We start from the raw sequence: 20,257 nt of genomic DNA, 5'->3' as shown, positions 1-20,257 counted from the left end.
TTAACAATCTTTGTAAATGCTGTTTCTGATAGTTTGAGGGATGCAGATTTGCAAATGGGTTGGTTATATAGGGGGTTTTTGTTGCTAAATATGTAAAATTTGATTTCAAACAGTATTTATCCCCAAAATAGTCAATTCTGAAAATACGGAAAATCGTTATTCGATTTGTAGGCCGCGTGACGTCAAAATAAATTATCCAAACATTTCAAAAATTATGAAAATGTGAAGTAGACAAATGGGAAATGTTATTCTGCAAGTTATTTAGGTGGTAAATCTATCTGCCTGAAAACGCGGTGATTTTGAATTTCGAAAATGGCAAATTTTTCTAAAAATTCATCATTTTTTTCTTTTTTTTGTAAATAAACACAAAACTTATCAGCCAAAATTTACCACTACAATGAAGTACAACATGTGGGGGAAAAAAACAATCTCAGAATCACTTTGATAAGTAACAGTGTTCAAAAGTTATAACCATATAAAGAGACGCAGGTCAGAATCTAAAAAATGGGACTGAGCCTTAAGCTGTAAAATGGCTGCGTCCTTAAGGGGTTAAATACCTTAAAGGGAACTTATTCCCCTGTTGTAGGCTGATATAGGAGCATCACTTACGGTCGCAGCCAAAAGTACATCATTCCGGGCACCCAAACACATAGCATGCCACCAAAAACCATAGATGGGGCCTATACTGGATCAGGAGGAGGCAGCCAGAACCCCAACTGAGGATCGACCCAGCCAGGATTTGAACTTAAAGGGAACCTGTCACCAGAGACCTAATTTTCACTAAAGACAAGTTACAGAAACATATTACGGCTGCAGTGCAAATCTGCCTTTCTGCCTTCTCTAAGCATTTTCATTACAATATAATTGTGTGTTATAACTTACCTTGTATCGAATAAGGTTAAGTTTTAGACCAATGGGTTTCAGTGAGGTCCTTATGAACCATTTTTGTAAATATAACTTACCTTACACCCTGACAGAATTTTTGGTGCAGTGCCAGGGATTGGGCTTTGGTTTGCATGCATTTCAAAAAACAACATGCGACTTGTTGGAGCTTCAGACTGCTCAGCACAGTCGCAGGAACCTCTCATCTCCCTCTCTGATGGGCAGATGCTGGGAGGGGCATTTAACCTCTCTTCTTCCAGTCCCCACAGGGATCAAGGAAGTTGGATTTGAAAATAAGGACATAGGCCACTGCGCTTTTTCACCATATTTTCAGCCAGAAGGAGAACTGCAGCAGAACACCATCTATTCATCTCGTCAGCCTATAGATTAGTTATGCGCTTAGCATAACTACATCAGGTGAGAGCACACACATACCAAATTTCTTCTTACTACAAGTATAGTGAAACCAACAGGTTTTTTGCCCTTTGACCGACTGTTTTCTCATTATTTTTCTCCATTATCTTCACCAGACATCAAGGGGCATCCTCCAGGTGGGCCGTCATGGGGGTCGCAGTGGAAATTCAAATGTTTTGTGGCGATTCACATCTGTCTTAAAGGTCTGCTCAACTATTCATGACTGTAGTCTTCAAACTTACAACATCTTATATTATTTGTGTTTGAACCCAATTCACTAATAAACAAAATAATTTAAAAAAATTTGGAAACTACACAATTTAACAACCTGGCCCTTTTTTGTTTTTGCGTTTCCATTTTTCACTACCCACCTTCAAAAATCAATAATTTTTTAATTTTCCATGTACAGAGCTGTATGGGCTAGTTTCCTGTCTCACGAATTGCACTTTTAAGTGAGTATTTAACCCCTTACGACATGTGACGAAGTAGTGTGGCAGTTTATCATAGGATCAATCAGACAACCTAGGGTTAAAGTACCCTAGGGCAGTGATGGCAAACCTTTAAGAGACCAAGTGCAAACCAAAGTCCATGTAATAATCGCAAAGTGCCAACATAGCTATTAAGCCTAAAATTACCGACAATATAACTCTGCCATACAGTGAGGAACATTCCCGCCACGCAGTAAGGAACACTAACGCCATGCAGTGAGGAACACTACCCCCATACAGTGAGGAATAATACCGCCATAGAGTGAGAAATACTACCCCCCCATACAGTGAGAAATATTCCCCCAAACAGTGAGGAATACTACCCTCATACACTGAGGAATGCTACCACCATACAGTGAGGAACACTACCCCCATACAGTGAGGAATAATACCACCATACAGTGAGAAATACTAATACCATACAGTGAGCGACACTACCGCCATACAGCGAGGAACACTAATGCCATGCAGTGAGGAACACTACCCCCATGCAGTGAAATATTACCCCCATACAGTGAGGAATACTACCCCCATATAGTGAGGAACACTACCTCCATACAGTAAGGAATAATACCGCCATACAGTGAGAAATATCACCCCCATTCAGTGAGGAATATTACCCCCATACAGTGAGGAATTCTACCTTCATACAATGAGGAACACTACCGCCATACAGTGAGGAATACTACCCCCATACAGTGAGGAATACTACCCCCATACAGTGAGGGACATTACTGCCATACAGTGAGGAACACTACCACCATACAGTGAGGAACACTACCTCCATACAGTGAGGAACACTACTCCCATACATTGAGGAATATTAACCGATACAATGAGGAATACTACTTCCATACAGTGAGGAACACTACCCCCATCTACCCCCATACAGTGAGGAATAATACCGCCATACAGTGAGAAATACTACCCTCCATACAGTGAGAAATATTCCCCCAAACAGTGAGGAATACTACCCTCATACAGTGAGGAATACTACCACCATACAGTGAGGAACACTACCCCCATACAGTGAGGAATAATACCGCCATACAGTGAGGAATACTATTACCATACAGAGAGGGACACTACCGCCATGCAGTGAGGAACACGAATGCCATGCAGTGAGGAACACTACCCCCATGCAGTGAAATATTACCCCCATACAGTGAGGAATACTACCCCCAAATAGTGAGGAACACTACCTCCATACAGTAAGGAAAAATACCGCCATACAGTGAGAAATATCATCCCCATTCAGTGAGGAATATTACCCCCATACAGTGAGGAATACTACCCTCATACAATGAGGAACACTACCGCCATACAGTGAGGAATACTACCCCCATACAGTGAGGAATACTACCCCCATACAGTGAGGGACATTACTGCCATTCAGTGATGAACACTACCACCATACAGTGAGGAACACTACCTCCATACAGTGAGGAACACTACTCCCATACATTGAGGAATATTAACCGATAAAATGAGGAATACTACTTCCATACAGTGAGGAATACTACCCCCATACAGTGAGGAACACTACCCCCATACAGTGAGGAATAATACCGCCATACAGTGAGGAATACTATTACCATACAGAGAAATACTACCCCCCATTCAGTGAGAAATATTCCCCCAAACAGTGAAGAATACTACCCTCATACAGTGAGGAATACTACCCTCATACAGTGAGGAATACTACCACCATACAGTGAGGAACACTACCCCCATACAGTGAGGAATAATACCGCCATACAGTGAGGAATACTATTACCATACAGAGAGGGACACTACCGCCATACAGCGAGGAACACTACCGCCATGCAGCGAGGAACACGAATGCCATGCAGTGAGGAACACGAATGCCATGCAGTGAGGAACACTACCCCCATGCAGTGAAATATTACCCCCATACAGTGAGGAACACTACCTCCATACATTAAGGAATAATACCGCCATACAGTGAGAAATATCACCCCCATTCAGTGAGGAATATTACCCCCATACAGTGAGGAATACTACCCTTACACAATGAGGAACACTACCGCCATACAGTGAGGAATACTACCCCCATACAGTGAGGAACACTACCCCCATACATTGAGGAATATTAACCCATACAATGAGGAATACTACTTCCATACAGTGAGGAACACTAACCCCATACAGTGAGGAATAATACCGCCATACAGTGAGAAATACTATCCCCATACAGTGAGGGACACTACCTCCATACAGCAAGGAACACTACCGCCATGCAGTAAGGAACACTAACGGCATGCAATGAGGAACATTACCCTCATACGGTGAGGAATATTACTCCCATACAATGAGGAATAAAATCCAGTTTGGCAGGGAGTGTGTAGGGCAAAGCATTTGTTTTGGGGTGGAAGCACTGAATAGCAAAGTTACAAGGAACCAGGCAGGTAAATTTTCAATCAAATCACCACATATGACAGCCGTCTGTGGCCATATATATACTGCCCTTGGTCTAGAGTTCTGGGCACCTGTCAGTGACTTATCTGTACTGGGCACAGGCTGCTTCTGAATGCTCCTTCCCTTCTGCACTTTATGACTCATCTGTACTGGGTACAGGCTGCTTCTGTATGCTCCTTCTCTTCTCCTGCACTTTATGACTTATCTGTACTGGGTACAGGCTGCTTCTGTATGCTCCTTCTCTTCTCCTGCACTTTATGACTCATCTGTACTGGGTACAGGCTGCTTCTGTATGCTCCTTCCTTTCTGCACTTTATGACTTATCTGTACTGGGTACAGGCTGCTTCTGTATGCTTGGAAGTTCTGCCTCTCTCCTCAGTCTTCCCCGACTGCAGGGGAGGAGGGTGAGGGAGTGGAGGGGCGGGCACTGACCTGCTGCTGTCTGTGAGCACAGAGCAGGTCAGATGTAGCCTAAAGTGTGATAGATCACTGGAGCTCTCAGCGAGTGGCAGCATTTCCTACCAGGCCAGGGGTCCAATGATTAAAGGGGTTGCCCGGGACCTAGGTTCCCCTGACTACTCTAAAAGTACATGTGACCTAACTTTCTAATATACTTACCGTTCCCTAAGTGGCTGATTACCCGCGGGTCTAGAGCCGGTAACGTGACATTGCGTCTTCTTCTGTCTTCTCTTTCGCTGACGTCCCGTCCACAGCTCTCTTCAACATTCGTTGCCGCCTCCGAGACAGATAGGTGTAGTCTTCTCCCTTCGTCACTGGGATGGGTCTGACAAGAACTTTCCCGGCGCATGCACAGTAGAGGATACGCTTCCATGCGGCAACTGCGCATGCCCAGTCTATGTAGTACTTTGCCATGCCGAGGGGAACGTAACACATCATCGCCTTAGTCTCGTCCAATCCAAGCACAGCTTGCTTGCTTTGGCGTGCAGTGTCCTGCGGGACTTAAGCATTGGATGAGAAAATTACAATTTTTAAAGTTATAAAGCACCTAAATTTATTATGTATAGATACTATATATGTATATACACTCACCAGCCAGTTTATTAGGTACACCATGCTAGTAATGGGTTGGACCCCCTTTTGCCTTCAGAACTGCCTCAATTCTTCGTGGCATAGATTCAGCAAGGTGCTGGAAGCATTCCTCAGAGATTTTGGTCCATATTGACATGATGGCATCACACAGTTGCCGCAGATTTGTCAGCTGCACATCCATGATGCGAATCTCCCGTTCCACCACATCCCAAAGATGCTCTATTGGATTGAGATCTGGTGACTGTGGAGGCCATTTGAGTACAGTGAACTCATTGTCATGTTCAAGAAACCAGTCTGAGATGCTTCCAGCTTTATGACATGGCGCATTATCCTGCTGCAAGTAGCCATCAGATGTTGGGTACATTGTGGTCATAAAGGGATGGACATGGTCAGCAACAATACTCAGGTAGGCTGTGGCGTTGCAACGATGCTCAATTGGTACCAAGGGGCCCAAAGAGTGCCAAGAAAATATTCCCCACACCATGACACCACCAGCCTGAGCCGTTAATACAAGGCAGGATGGATCCATGCTTTCATGTTGTTGACGCCAAATTCTGACCCTACCATCAGACCAGGCAACGTTTTTCCAATCTTCTACTGTCCAATTTCGATGAGCTTGTGCAAATTATAGCCTCAGTTTCCTGTTCTTAGCTGAAAGGAGTGGCACCCGGTGTGGTCTTCTGCTGCTGTAGCCCATCTGCCTCAAAGTTCGACGTACTGTTCGATCAGAGATGCTCTTCTGCCTAGCTCGAACCAGTCTGCCCATTCTCCTCTGACCTCTGGCATCAACAAGGCATTTCCGCCCACATAACTGCCACTCACTGGATGTTTATTCTTTTTCGGACCATTCTCTGTAAACCCTAGAGATGGTTGTGCGTGAAAATCCCAGTAGATCAGCAGTTTCTGAAATACTCAGACCAGCCCTTCAGGCACCAACAACCATGCCACGTTCAAAGGCACTCAAATCACCTTTCTTCCCCATACTGATGCTCGGTTTGAACTGCAGGAGATTGTCTTGACCATGTCTACATGCCTAAATGCACTGAGTTGCCGCCATGTGATTGGCTGATTAGAAATTAAGTGTTAACGAGCAGTTGGACAGGTGTACCTAATAAAGTGGTCGGTGAGTGTATATACCTAATTGGACTCGTGTTCACATGTCATGTGAAGGTGATCCTACAACTCATATGTGAACACACCAAAATATATGCACAATCCCTTATGTGATTTTGTCTTGGGCTGTGGGTGGCCCCGTGTAATGGAGAGCATTGACACATATGAGGTCCATTTAATATTTTTGTTTTGTCACATATGACATGGACTTCATATGAGACAATCCTCTCCAATACATATGTGACCACCCACATCCCAAGACAAAATGTCATAACCTCCCTATGGCATGGTCTACAGTATGTTGGATAGTCATAGATGTCACGTAGTGGTCACATATGAGGCATAAAATATATGACCACCCCCCTTTAGATACACAATGTATGGTGGAATTTATAAACTGCTTGTATGCCAGTTTCTGGTATACAAGTACTGAAATAATTTCAATTACTTGCACACTGCTCTCCAGATAACTTCAGTGCGCAGCTCCTTGTAGCTGTGCGCCCTCGTCCGCAAAGCTTGCCGTCTGCACAGAACAGCAGGCCCGCGGTTGTGCGGTCACTGCTCCGAAGCCACTGCGCATGCGCAGACGGCAGGCTTCGTGGACGAGGGACAAAGTTATCTGGTAGGAGGATCAAAGAGGCTACTGGGGCGTGGAGTAGCCGCGCCGTGTAGCCTCAGCTCCGGCTACTCCACGCCCCAGTAGCCTCTTTAGAAAATTTACATATTATCAAAATAAAAGTTATCAGAATGCACGTAGCATTTTTATACTTTGTGTACAGAGCTGTGTAAGATGTCATTTTTTGTGGGATAAATACCAGCAACCACAGTACAGCACAAAAAATTACAAATGCCTCAGTACAGCAATAAATACCACCATAGCAACCAAATACTACATTCAGAGCAGACAATAATAGTGCAGACCCCATCGCTGATAATAATACTCGAGACCACATAGCAGGCTGAAAAATACTGGAGACCACCCAGAACATTTAACTGCTAATACCAGAGACCCTCAAGAACAGACAAATTCTGGATATCCCCAGAGCAGAGAAAGAGCACGAAAGTAAATAAAAATAAATCAGGCATCCCTTTTCCTGGCTCTTCCCTCCTTCCTGTGTTGCTTTGTGTCCCATGCTGCATGTATTAGGTGGCATCAAGACCCGGAAAAGAACTGCAAAAGGAGCAAGGGAGGACACACGTGAGAGGGGGGGTTGGCCAAAACGCATATGCGGTTTTGAATGTTTACCATGTGTCTGGCTTTAACCCCTTCCCGCTCTGCGTCCGATATATCGGATGCTGAGCGCTAAGTTACTGCCGAATCGGCATCGGGAATCACAGGGTGCAGGCTGTAACTGATAGCCGGCACTCCAGTGTAACACCTGCGGTCGGAGTGGGCTCCAATCGTGGGTGTTTAACCCGTTAAATGCGACCACAGCATTTAACTTGGCTTTGGGGGATCTTTTCCCCACGAAAACATGCTGTCACATGCAGGGCCGGCTCCAGGTTTTAGTGGGCCCCTGGGCGACAGAGCCTTAGTGGGCCCCTCCGTGGGCCACCCTCCAGTGGCCACACTTCCCCCCCCTCCCCACACAGTGACCCCCCCCCCCCCTGCGGACACACTGACCACCCCCCTCCCCTGCGGACACACTGACACCCCCCTTCCACCTGCGGACACACTGACACTCCCCCTTCCACCTGCGGACACACTGACACCCCCCCTTCCACCTGCGGACACACTGACCCCCCCAACCTCCCCCTGCGGACAAACTGAACCCCTCACCCCCCCCCCCCCCTGCGGACACATTGAACCTCCCCTCCCCCTGCAGACACACTGAAACCCCCCCCCTGCTGACACAATGACCCCCCCGCTGACACACTGACCCCCCTTCTCCCCCTGTATACACAGTGACCCCATCCCTCCCCCTGTGGACACACTGAAACCCCCCCCTCCGGGAAAGGAGTATTTTACCTGTCCTGGTTCCCCCGGCGCAGCACCTGCAGCTGTCTTCGGCCTGGGCCTCCCGTACGCGCCGGCTCTGAAGCCGGCACACGTGACCCGATGACGTCATCATGTGCGCCGGCTTCAGAGCCGTCGCATACCCTGCAGAGCGCCGCATCGTGGGAACCGGGACAGGTGAGTTTTAGATTCTGCCTCTATACTGCGCTCCCGACCAGCGCAGCATAGAGGCAGAAAAATTATCGATCCGGATGGTGATCAATTGTACCAGTGTCTCATAGAGACACTGGTACAATTGATCCGGGGGCCCGAGTGGGCCCCTCCAGTGCCCCGGCACTTGCCCGGGTGCTGGCGCCGGGCCTGGTCACATGGCCCCTACAACGAAAAAGCAAAAATTTTATAGCCTACAAAAGGGACCAATAAGGAAACTAAAATCCTGGAAGCTGCAGGTCCCTCCTTCCCTCCTGCGTCTTGCTGTGCGCACACAAAATAAGTAACGGCCACATGTGGGGGGGGTCCCTGTACTCAGGATAAATTGTAGAACAAATTGTATGATGGCTTTTCTCTTTTTATCTTTTGGAAATGTGTAAATTTTAGGGCTAAATGAACGTATAACCTACACGATTTGACCATACTAAATTTCACCTCCATTTTGATGTAATTACTATGAAGATCTCAAGGGGTTAACAATCTTCCTAAAAGCTGTGTTTGAAAGTTTGAGGGATGCAGATTTTAACCCCTCACCGACATGTGACGTATTAGTACGTCACATGTCGGGTCCCGGTGCATGGAGAGGGCTCGCGGGCTGAGCCCTCTCCATAGCCGGAAAGGCTTTGCTGCATATTGCAAAAAAGGCTTACCGGTAACACCCGTGATCTGTGCCGGCACCGATCGCGGGTGTTTTCCTGCTGGCGGCTTCACAAAGATGGCGGTGCATGGGCGATCCGTCACCATGGTAGCGTCAGGTCTTACGAAGACCCGAAGCTACTTCGGCTTAACCCATGCATTACAATGTGCTATCAGCACATTGTAATGTATAAGGAGTAAAATCCCCATATACTGCCATACTGTAGTATGGCAGTATATGATAGGATCCTACAGACACCCTAGGGGTAAAGTACCCAAGGGAGTCTGAAAAATAGTAAAAATAAAAAAAAAAGTAAAAAAAAAAATAATTATAATACAAAAACCTCAAAATTCAAATCGCCCCCCTTTCCCTAGAACTGATATTAATATAAATAAACAGTAAAAATCACAAACACATTAGGTATTGTCGCATCCGAAAATGCCCGATCTATCAAAATATGATAACGGTTTTTAACTGCATTTAACCCCGTAACGGAAAATCGCGCCCAAATCCGAAAATGGCACTTTTTTGCCATTTAATTTTTTTTCTAAAACTCTATAAAAAGTGATAAATAGGTTGAACAGTCCTAAAAATGTTAACATTGTAAACGTCATCAAAATCCGCAAAAAACGACACCACCCACAGCTCCATTCACCAAAGTATAAAAAAGTTATTAGCCCCAGAAGATGGCAAAATCCCCCCCAAAAAATTTGTACAGGTTTTCATTTTTTTAAATGTATGAAAACATTATAAAACCTATATACCGTATATACTCGTGTATAAGCCGAGTTTTTCAGCACAAAAAATGTGCTGAAAAACCTCCCCTCGGCTTATACACGAGTCAATAAAAAAAAAAAAAAAACTTCCATACTCACCCTCCGGAGGTCAGATGGTCCGCGTGGCTCCCGATGTTCGGCGGCTCCTCTTCTGTCTTCCACGGAGCTGGTCTTCGGTCTTCTCTGTGTTGTATCAGCCGGCAGACACGCGTCCACGCGATCTGCCGGCTGGCGCACAATATCACGCGACGATGTCGCCGCTGATGACGTCATCAGCGGCAACACCGCCACGTGATATTGTGCAGCAGCCGGCAGATCGCGTGGACGCGTATCTGCCGGCTGATACAACACAGAGAAGACCGGAGACCGAAGACCAGCCACGCGGAACGGAGCATCAGGAAGCCGCCTGTGGGTGAGTATGAAAGTTTTTTTTTTTTTAATGTGCTTGGCGAACAGGGCTGGAGGCTGCATGCTTACTACTGGAGGCTGGCAGGCTATATACTGGGAGGCTGTGACCAATGCATTTTCCACCCTTGGCTTATACTCGAGTCAATAGGTTTTCCCAGTTTTTGGTGGTAAAATTAGGGACCTCGGCTTATACTAGAGTATATACGGTAAATTTGTTATCCCCCGTAATTGTACTGACCCAAAGAATAAAGTAGACATGTAATTTGGGGCGTACAGTGAAATCCATAAAATCCAAGCCCACAAGAATACGGCACAAGTTTTTTTTACCAATTTCACTGCATTTGGAATGTTATTCCCGCTTCCCAGTACACGGCATGGAATATTAAATACCACCATTTTGAAGTGTAATTTGTTACGCAGAAAATAAGCCATTACACAGCTCTGTACATGGAAAAATAAAAAAGTTACAGATATTTGAATGTGGGGAGTGAAAAATGAAAACGCAAAAACGAAAAAGGGCTGCGGCGGGAAGGGGTTAAAATGGGTTGGTTATATAGGGGCTTTGATGTTAAATATGTAAAATTTCATTCAAAACTGTATTTTCCCAAAAATAGTCAATTCTGAAAATCCAGAAAAGCGATATTCGATATGTGAGCCGCGTGACATCAAAATAAATTATCCAGACATTTCAAAAATTATGAAAATGTAAAGTAGACATATGGGAAATGTAATTCAGCAAGTTATTTAGGTGGTAAATCTATTTGCCTGAAAACGAGAAGATTTCGAATTTTAAAAAATTTATCTTTTTTTTGTGTAAATAAACGCAAAACTTTTCAGGCAAAATTTACCACTAAAATGAAGTACAACATGTGAGGAAAAAAACTGAATCTCAGAATCACTTTGATAAGTAACAGTGTTCAAAAGTTATAACCATATAAAGTGAGGCAAGTCAGAATCCAAAAAATGGGACTGAGCCTTGACCTACAAAATGGCTGTGTGCTTAAGAGGTTAAAGTACAATGTGTTATGAGAGAACAATATCAAAATCCTCTGGATATGTTACAGTGTTCCATGGTTACAACCACTGATAGTGACATAGGCCAGAAATAAATAATCTAGCCGATCCTGAAACCCTTAAATGGCTTAGTCCAGAAGGGGTTCATCTATCTGATGGCAGATTACACTATGTATTTGGAGAAATGGCATTTCCTAGGCTAAACACGAGCAGACACCTAACGCTAGACACAAGTGACTGACCTGCTGCAGGACTAGTCTCATCAATGTATCGGAGATATAATTATTTCTGAAGTAAATATATGTAAGTAAAAGTTGTCACTGTGAATCAGTGAGTGTGTATTCCCGCCACACATGTACAAGTGATAAGTTCCATACAGAACTGTTGATAAAGTGTGATTTAGTCATGAATCCCACACACTGTTGTGGTCCCTGAGCGCACGTGTGCGGCCGGGCACTTTGTACACCGCGCTCTCATGGCGCCTGCCACTATCGTATTGGTTGTCTTTATTATTCGACAATTATTTTTTTGACGTGCCCCTGGTTGTGGTTGGCCACATTCAGCCATGAAACTCTGTCACAGGCCAATAAAGAAAACACCATGAGCGGCTGCCGTGTGTACTGCACTGCACTCTGCGGCGGCCTGAAACATGAGGCTCGGCGGGAGGAGACCGAGATGGCGGCGGTGGCGGGGCCGTGCTATGTGCAGCCTCCCTCGCCAGAGGAAACGAGACATTACACACAGAGGGGGAGGGGTGGGCGACTCTCGCCTCATACTCCCGGCGGGAGAGCAGTACAAGCTCCACTGCACGACTGCCCCCCGCTGCCGGTCATGTGACCTTAACGTAACCGGACAGGAAAGCACCGACAGTTTTTTTTCCCCTCTATTACCGCCCGCCTCTCGTAGAGGAGCACAAGACGCCGGAGGAGGAGGCGGCAGCAGGCACCGAGCACGGGCTCTGGGATCCGCAGCGCACGCACGGCAGGTGAGTGCACGACATCGGCGGCTACAGCCCGCACCACGTGTAACGGCGCCCGCCGTCACCTGGAAGAGGTTGTGCTCCGAGGCGCCGCTAGGCAACCTTATGTGGGGGAAGTTTAATAAGTTACGAACGGAGCGGCCCGGCTGGGCCTTGACCGCAAAGGCTTCGTTGTATCTGCCCGTGCCGGGTTATATGCGCTTTATTGCGCGCTCCCTGTTTACAGCGTGAGCCGAATGTTCGTGGCTTTACTGTCATGAACCCATGTGGCCCACTACGCACGACCGGGCCGGACAAAGCGTTAGTGGCGGCCAATGGCTTTCCCATCCCCCTCTCTGCGCTGCCGCCGCCATGTATGTGTGAGGCAGCTCGTTCACCTCCTCCCCTTCATACTCCGCCTCCTCTCCCACCGCTCAGGCGTCTACCCAAGCTGGAGCCATCTTTGTTCGTTATGTTATTCACCCCTCCCCCATTCACAGCTGCGCGGAAGTGTCTGCGCATCCTGGCTCCGCCCCTGGCCTCTGGCCTTACCATTCGGCGCATCCGGTCGGGCAGGGCAGCGTGTTCAACTGTTGTGTGTAGGAGCCAGAGGCACGTTCATAGCAACGTGCACACACTGCAGTGGCATAGCGCACAGCCAGCGCCCTCTCACGTAGCAGCTGCGGCCCAGTCCTGGGCTCCTCCAAGCTCCCGCCAGTGCCCGGGGATCTGGTATTGTGCGGGTCATAGTAGAAGGTGTCAGTGGGGCCCCTCCTGATTCAGCACTCAGTACATAATCCCTGCAGGCCCAGAATAGTGTAAGAAATCGCAGCATCGATGCTCGAGCTGCCAGTATTTCTTCTTTCTCAGCTGAGTGTCCCAGGCCCTCAAGGGCTTTTATACTATGGCTCACTACAACGTCCTGCCTCCCATGAACATTTCTTAGGGGTCGCACTAGATAGCAGTGTGGGAAATAAATCATATGCTGTCAGGTCCCACCATCCAGTTGTCTCATGTGTTTGAAATGCTTAGCATATACAAAAATGCAAACCAGAATCGGCACCATTTAAAAGGAACCTGTCAGGGCTATTCAACACACTAAACCACCCAAGGTGGCACCTACATGGTATGGCAATGAAGTCAGGGTGGTTACACCTTGGCTTCACTGTGCATGCTGGGGGTACAGCGCATGCACAATGAAGCTGAGGTCATCTCCCAGCTTCATCCCGCATCGTAAGAGCAGGCGCATGGTAGCAAGAACTTAAGATGCGAGTCCAATTTGACGCATCTAGGTAAGTGCGTAAAGAAAATTTATATAATTGCCCCCAGGCTGAGAGCTCAAAAAGGCTGTTTTGGGACCCTAAACCACATGTCCACATGGACCTGTGGTTAGTTTGGAATCCCAAAACTGGTGACAAGTCCTCATTATAAAGCAAATTGCTCACCAGAGATGTCATCTTTAACCTGTAGCCTATAATATGTTGAAAAAATGCCTGATCCTTGCCAACAGCATGTGGTGATCTCTGTGTGCCTGTCTGTCTCCTCATGCATTCTCCTCCACACTACCCCCCTCCCTTCTCTGCCTGCTCAATACACATCACTGGGAAGAGGGATGGAGCTGGATGAGTGTGGAAGACACATGGGCTTCTGAAGCTGCTCTCCCCCCAGTGATGTGAAAAAAAGATTTCTAAAGTAGTGCCAGTATTCAGAATGCTGACAAAGGCATTTTAAAATCAGCATAGCATTGGCTATTGCATCCTCTCACCAGCTAAAAATGGCATTCCTGGTGACAGGTTCACTTTAAACCTAGTATATACATTACACCACTGTGGTAAGTCAATAGTCCAAAAAGCGTGTGTGGAGCGGCACCGTGTGTAAAAACAATGTCGGGTGCAGGTCTTCTTAAGAGGTCCGACTTAGACCCCAATATGTAGTAGTAGACAGTCGAGAAGCAGCACTCCAAAAATTCCATAAAGAAAAAAGTTTATTCCACCATAGTAGTGCGACGTTTCGCCAATTCAATCACGGCTTGATAATGCCGTGATTGAATTGGCGAAACGTCGCACTACTATGGTGGAATAAACTTTTTTCTTTATGGAATTTTTGGAGTGCTGCTTCTCGACTGTCTACTACTGTGGTAAGTCAGGTGCAGCAGTTCAAGCTGTTATTCCATCCTCAGGCTGTGTAAGGGCTTGTGCTACAAGAATGTTCACTTTTTTTTACAGTCATAACAGATAAACAGGAGAGACAGAGAGGAAGCAGCATGTTCAATATGTTTAGTTACTTGTGTAAACCACCATCATAAGTGTCTGGTAGTAGCATACTATTCTCTACATAACATTCTCTGGGAATAAGTAGCAGCCAAAAAGGAGTATAGTGTATAGGAGTGAAATAAATATTCTATAATATATATATATTTTTTTTTCAGCTTTCTAATACAACCTTAACTACTATTGTTTGTTGTACTAGTGATATTGAAAGAGACTGCTGAATGTGGGTGGCACTATGTCTTCTGTGTGAAGTGAATATTCTCCCACAATCGCAAGTTTCAGCTCATAAGTTTAGCATAAAGTCTGAGCGGATTTATAGTTTTGTATAATGATTTTCCATTTAAAATGGTCCAAAAAGCTCTATTGGGTATACACTTATGACACCTGCAGGGACACTTATGTTTTTTACTCGCATGACACAGTAATTCACAGTATCATAGTTAACTTTGTTTGGAGTCCAGGTTGCTATACAGTTTTTGGGCCAGAAACTGCAGCTGACATACCATTCATACTTTATGGCCTGGCAAACGCAGAACTACCAGTACAATACTCGAGTATAAAATGTTCCTACTCCTTGAAGGAGTTTCTCAAAACCACTTGCGCATCGTGCGGCTTTTGTGAACCCTGTCTTTTAGGTTTTGTTGGATATACGAAGTGTCTGTGAACGTTCATGATGGCCGTAAGCTAGCTACACAAACAGCAGCTAGTATATGGCCGCCATAGAATTGCTTTTACAATACGGTGAGCACGTATGGTGTGTTACCATGCCGTATTGAAAAAAAAGAGTATGCTGTATATTTTGCCATACGTAGAGGAGCTAGTAAGCCGCTCTTATTGCTAAAACAAGCGCAGCCATATTACAATGATCGTGTTACCAGAGGTTTCCAATAACGCTATCTAACACTGCTGCGCTGTACACAACTATTCATGAGGGGTGGTGACTACCAGCCTATGGAGTGAGTGGGGCGGTCTGGGGAGGTGGCACCATTTTGAGAGCGGTCCGGGGTTTGCAGTGTACAGTGCAGCAGTGATAGTGTTATCAGAGGTTTCCGATAACGCTATCATTGTAGCACTGCTGCGTTTGTTTTAGCACTAGGAGCTGCTTACTTTAGTAAGCAGCTCCTGGTGTCATTCTTCAGGGTGACAGGTCCTCTCTAACACTTTCAGTTTCTGTTCAGCTCTCCTTAGGGAGAATGCAACATAAAGCCGGACACTTGACTGGGCCTTGCATTCTTCTGGTATATCACATCTTCCGTACAGGGCAAAAGATTTAGGTTGGATGTTTTTATGGTGGAGTGAACTTGTGTAAGAAGTTTATCTAATAGAATTAAAAAAAACAATTTTGAGTGTCATTTTGATTTTCTTCCTAAAAAAAATATATACATTTTTCATGTTATTTTTGCAGGCTCCATTGAGAAGATGGATTTGGCCAATCACGGACTAATCCTTCTGCAGCAGTTAAATGCCCAGAGAGAATTTGGATTCTTGTGTGACTGCACAGTTGCCATTGGGGATGTTTACTTTAAGGCACACAAATCGGTCCTTGCATCTTTTTCTAACTATTTCAAGATGCTTTTTGTACACCAGACAAGGTAAATACAAACTGATTTATATAGGTTTTCCTTACATTTTCCAGCCTAGAAGTTGCTATGCTACTAGAGAACAAATGTCAGAACTTTTAGCTATGAGTACATTTCTTAGTAAATTAGATGAAGTATATGTACTTTGGATATCCTTAGTTTGGGTAATCAATATATATGTTATGGAAATCTAAATGTACAGGAGGCGGTTGTTGTGAGAGCTGGTAAGCGGTATGTTTTAGAGAAAAGTGTTTAACTGCACATCTGGAGCCGAGACTGAGCAGGAGCTTCTTACACACAAAAACATGGCTCCTAATGTGGCAAATCATTGTAAAGGATAAACACTTGTGTAACTTGTGAGTTGTCCTTGTGAAGGCTTAACATGACTTGACAAACCTCCTTGTGCTTATGTACTGCTGTCCTCTTCTTTTCTAGACTGTTGACGCATTCCTGCTCATGTATTATTACTACCCTCGTAAAGCCATACAGTTGTTACTTTAAGAATTATCAACAATTGGCATTCATTTTATTTAAACTGGTCCTGCACACCCAGAATCAAAAGCCTGGGTGCAGGTCCCGAGGCTGCAGCAATGTTTTTGGTGTCACTGCAGCTTCTCCTGCTTCCATGCTGTTCATAAAACAAATGTCCCTGCAGACTTAGGACACTAGGAAGTAGGCAGAAAAGGTTTATTACTGTTTTAAAGTAGCCCTGTGTGTCACGAAAAAAACACTGCAAAAATATTTAAGTTAGCTCGCAAAAAGTTATGGCCCTTAAATAAAACGACCGAAAATTAGTCTGTTAATTTTGGCTTGGCAGTTAGGAAGGAGATCCTGTTAAGTAATTTAAACTTTACATACAAATCTTGGAGTAGGCCTTTTTATATTCTGCTTCGTTTTTATTTATCTATACCTGTACTATGTGATGTATGTACTAGATTACTGTCAAGAAAATGGTTTGGTGGTTAATAAAAAAATTTGATTAAAAAAAACTAAAGTTACAACCCCTTTAAGTCCCAGACTTAAAGGGGTTGTTCGAGAGTTCCAAAAACATCAGTTGCTGGGGTGGGCTTTAAAAAAAAAAAAAGTGTACTAGCCCAGATTTCCAGGCCCGTCTGATCCATTTTTTTACAGGGACACAGAAGCTAAGCTGGGGGAGCATCCGTCTGCCCACTACCGCCCGTCACCTTATCCTAGCGCCTGATATAGTGCCGAGAAATGGGGACGGGTGGGAGTGGCCAGAAGGTCCCCCAGCACAGCTTCTGTGCCTCAGTAAAAAAAAAAAAAAAGGCATGGATCATACGGAACGGGACATCAGAAGCAGAGGAGGAGGTGAGTACACGTTTATTTTTTTTTTCAGGAGCCGTGCCGTAGCTTACAGATGACTCCTAGTTTGGGTTGATTCACACTGCCATTGTTGTGTCTGTGAACCACAACATCACTGCTGGGCACAGAACTCACTACACAACATTATGTAAGGAGTTCCAACTTTTTTTTTTTTTTTTTACCAAAAACAGTAGCTCCAAGACTGTAATCATATTTACACCGTTAGCGCTGCTGTTTACTGAAAAAGCAGGAACTCCTTACATCAAAGTGTAAATCTGCCTTTATAGACGAACCACTGGTGATACTTTACTGAACTTTTGCTCCAGGTTACAATGAACAGCTAAAATAGTCATTAAAGTTCTCTGCAATTAAGATTCATTGTTATTTCTTGTTGCCATGCCAACTCAAAATTGACACAAGGTTAAAAAAAAAAAAAAAAATGGAGTTGTGCATATAAAATATGCCTGTTTCCACTTTATCAATGGGATTTTTTGCTCTCTGTCATGTTAAACATCACTTACCGGTACTTCATCATTACTTAAATGTTTTTACTTTTACCTACAGTGAATGTGTTCGCTTGAAATCGACTGACATCCAACCAGATATTTTCAGTTATCTTTTACACCTGATGTATACTGGAAAAATGGCACCTCAACTGATTGATCCTGTGCGCCTTGAACAAGGCATTAAGTTTTTGCATGCCTTTCCTCTAATTCAGGAGGCTAGCATTGCAAGTCATGGCGGATTTTCTCACCCAGATCAGGTTTTCCCACTTGCATCCTCTCTTTATGGAATTCAAATAGCAGATCATCAGATAAGGCCTCCATCTAAAGTTACCCCACCTGCTGATAAAAATAATCGGGAGACTCGACCACAAGCCACAAGAATAAATCCGGATGCATCATCGGATAATGTGCCATTATCTCAGCTTCCATCATCGATGCCTGCAGCAAACAGGACAAATTTAACATTCTCCGATTCTGTACAAGCGCCTATGTCTCCAGAGCCAACATCTTCTGTCCTTCCTGCAGCTTCTACCCTGGAGGAAAACAGCATGGAAGACTCTCCAAGTGAAGAACAAAACTCATCCCTAACCATTGCTCATGTTAAGCCGAGCATCATGAAACGGAATGGAAGTTTCCCCAAGTATTATGCTTGTCATTTGTGTGGTAGGCGCTTCAATTTGAGAAGCAGCCTGCGTGAACACCTCCAGCTCCACACAGGAATTCCATTTAGTGCTTCTACTGGGCAGACAGAAACCAGCATCTCCCCTTCATTCTGCAACAGTGGATCAGAAATGGGAAAAGAATCAATGGAACCTGCCGAGACTGGCATAATCAGTGACAGTGAAATGCCCCAGATCTCCGATTCTCCAATCATTGATGGTCAGCAGCAGGCTGAGACACCGCCCCCTACAGATATTGCAGATATAGATAATTTGGAACAGGCTGATCAGGAACGAGAAGTCAAACGTAGAAAATACGAGTGCACCATTTGTGGTCGAAAGTTTATCCAAAAAAGCCATTGGCGGGAGCATATGTACATCCACACAGGCAAGCCGTTCAAATGCAGCACCTGTGACAAAAGCTTTTGCAGGGCAAATCAAGCTGCGAGGCATGTTTGTCTAAAGAGTGCAGATACCTACACTGTGGTGGATAAGCAGACTCTAGAGCTGTGTTCCTTTGATGAAAGTAGCCAAATGGACAACATGTTAGTTCAAACAAATAAACGTTATAAGTGTAACTTGTGTGACAAAACATTTTCCACACCCAACGAGGTAGTTAAACATACGTGCCAAGCTCAAAATTCAGACGTCTTTGCTCTTGAAGAGGAAGGGAAGTCCATCTTGTTAAGTAGTGGGGACTCTGAAGCTCCAGAAAATGAGCACTCTATGCTAACAACCATTAAAAAAGAGCAAGAAACTGTACTAGACTAGTTTTGATGGCTGTATATATCCTCAACTTCCTACATTTTATAAATATATATATATATATATTTTTTTTTTTTACCTAGAGCATCTTTCATTTCTATCTCTTCCGTCCCTTTTACCCTTCTGCAGTTCAGTAGTGAGTTATTGCAGAACCTTGAGACTTCTTATATTTTCTTTTCCCCTCTTCCTAAGAGAACTGGAACTATGTAATGGCTTCCCTGATATCAGTAGAACTACTGAAGTTTAGATAAAATGTGTTTGTAGATGAAACATGTTTGGACTGTAATTGTGTATATTAGGGAAGCGAGTATTTTTGGCTCAGAGAAATTTAAATAAATCTAAATGCATACATGTTTAATATATCATGTTTGTTTTCCTCCATGCATGCCTATGACAAACGTGATGTTGGGCAAGCAATGGCTGACACACTATATACATATGAATGGAGGATGGTTGGTAATCATGTTTTTTTTTTGTTTAATCCCTATTTAGATTGTATACATTTGTTCAGCCCATCTGTTATTTTAATAAATTTATTTTCTAATATTCATTTTTTTTATTTAAAGTTACTAACATGTTGTAATTCACTAGGATTTCATAGACATGCTTAGTATTTTGTCAGATCAAAAGTTGGTTACATTACTTGAAGCATAAAATTGGCTTTCAAATAGGTCAGTTCTGTAATATTTGGGTCTGTGGTGCATCACTCAGTGCTAATGGACACAAAAATGCTGATATAAAAAAAATTGCTATGCATGGTTTGAGATGGTTGGATATCAATGAACTTGGATCACTATTGAGCGCCTGA

The 20,257-nt window shown here is 44.5% G+C and overlaps 2 protein-coding genes across 10 annotated transcripts in view; one reads left to right on the top strand and one right to left on the bottom strand.

Annotated features, from left to right (window-relative positions):
• CCDC170 (coiled-coil domain containing 170) overlaps nt 1-12,975 on the bottom strand; it is a 154,581-nt gene extending 141,606 nt beyond the window's left edge. For 2 of the 7 annotated variants that reach the window (XM_072140938.1, XM_072140936.1), the window contains exons 1-2: nt 12,899-12,975; nt 4,842-5,182 (exon numbers count right to left, since the gene is read on the bottom strand). In XM_072140938.1, the coding sequence (XP_071997039.1) occupies nt 4,842-5,070 (229 nt within the window). In that variant the 5' untranslated portion in view covers nt 5,071-5,182; nt 12,899-12,975. Of the gene's footprint in view, nt 1-962; nt 1,089-4,841; nt 5,183-12,744; nt 12,795-12,898 lie in introns of those variants that run through there. The other 5 variants (XM_072140937.1, XM_072140942.1, XM_072140940.1 and 2 more) reach the window with 5 other exon arrangements.
• On the top strand, nt 11,945-19,999 carry ZBTB2 (zinc finger and BTB domain containing 2). Of its 3 annotated transcripts, none has more exons than XM_072140943.1 (3): nt 11,945-12,373; nt 16,022-16,208; nt 18,084-19,999. In XM_072140943.1, exons 2-3 carry the CDS (start codon nt 16,036-16,038, stop codon nt 19,453-19,455), a joined length of 1,545 nt encoding a protein of 514 aa, XP_071997044.1. In that variant the 5' UTR covers nt 11,945-12,373; nt 16,022-16,035; the 3' UTR covers nt 19,456-19,999. The 3 variants fall into 3 exon arrangements, with proteins under 3 accessions (XP_071997044.1, XP_071997046.1, XP_071997045.1); XM_072140945.1 differs by lacking the exon at nt 11,945-12,373 and adding an exon at nt 13,060-13,164; XM_072140944.1 differs by lacking the exon at nt 11,945-12,373 and adding an exon at nt 13,172-13,638.
• The last annotated feature ends 258 nt before the right edge of the window (nt 20,000-20,257 follow it).

This window comes from Engystomops pustulosus, chromosome 3, assembly GCF_040894005.1.
Source record: "Engystomops pustulosus chromosome 3, aEngPut4.maternal, whole genome shotgun sequence".
Taxonomy (NCBI): Eukaryota; Metazoa; Chordata; class Amphibia; order Anura; family Leptodactylidae; genus Engystomops; species Engystomops pustulosus.
Note: the sequence above shows the minus strand (reverse complement) of the source record. Positions and strands in the feature narration are given on the sequence as shown.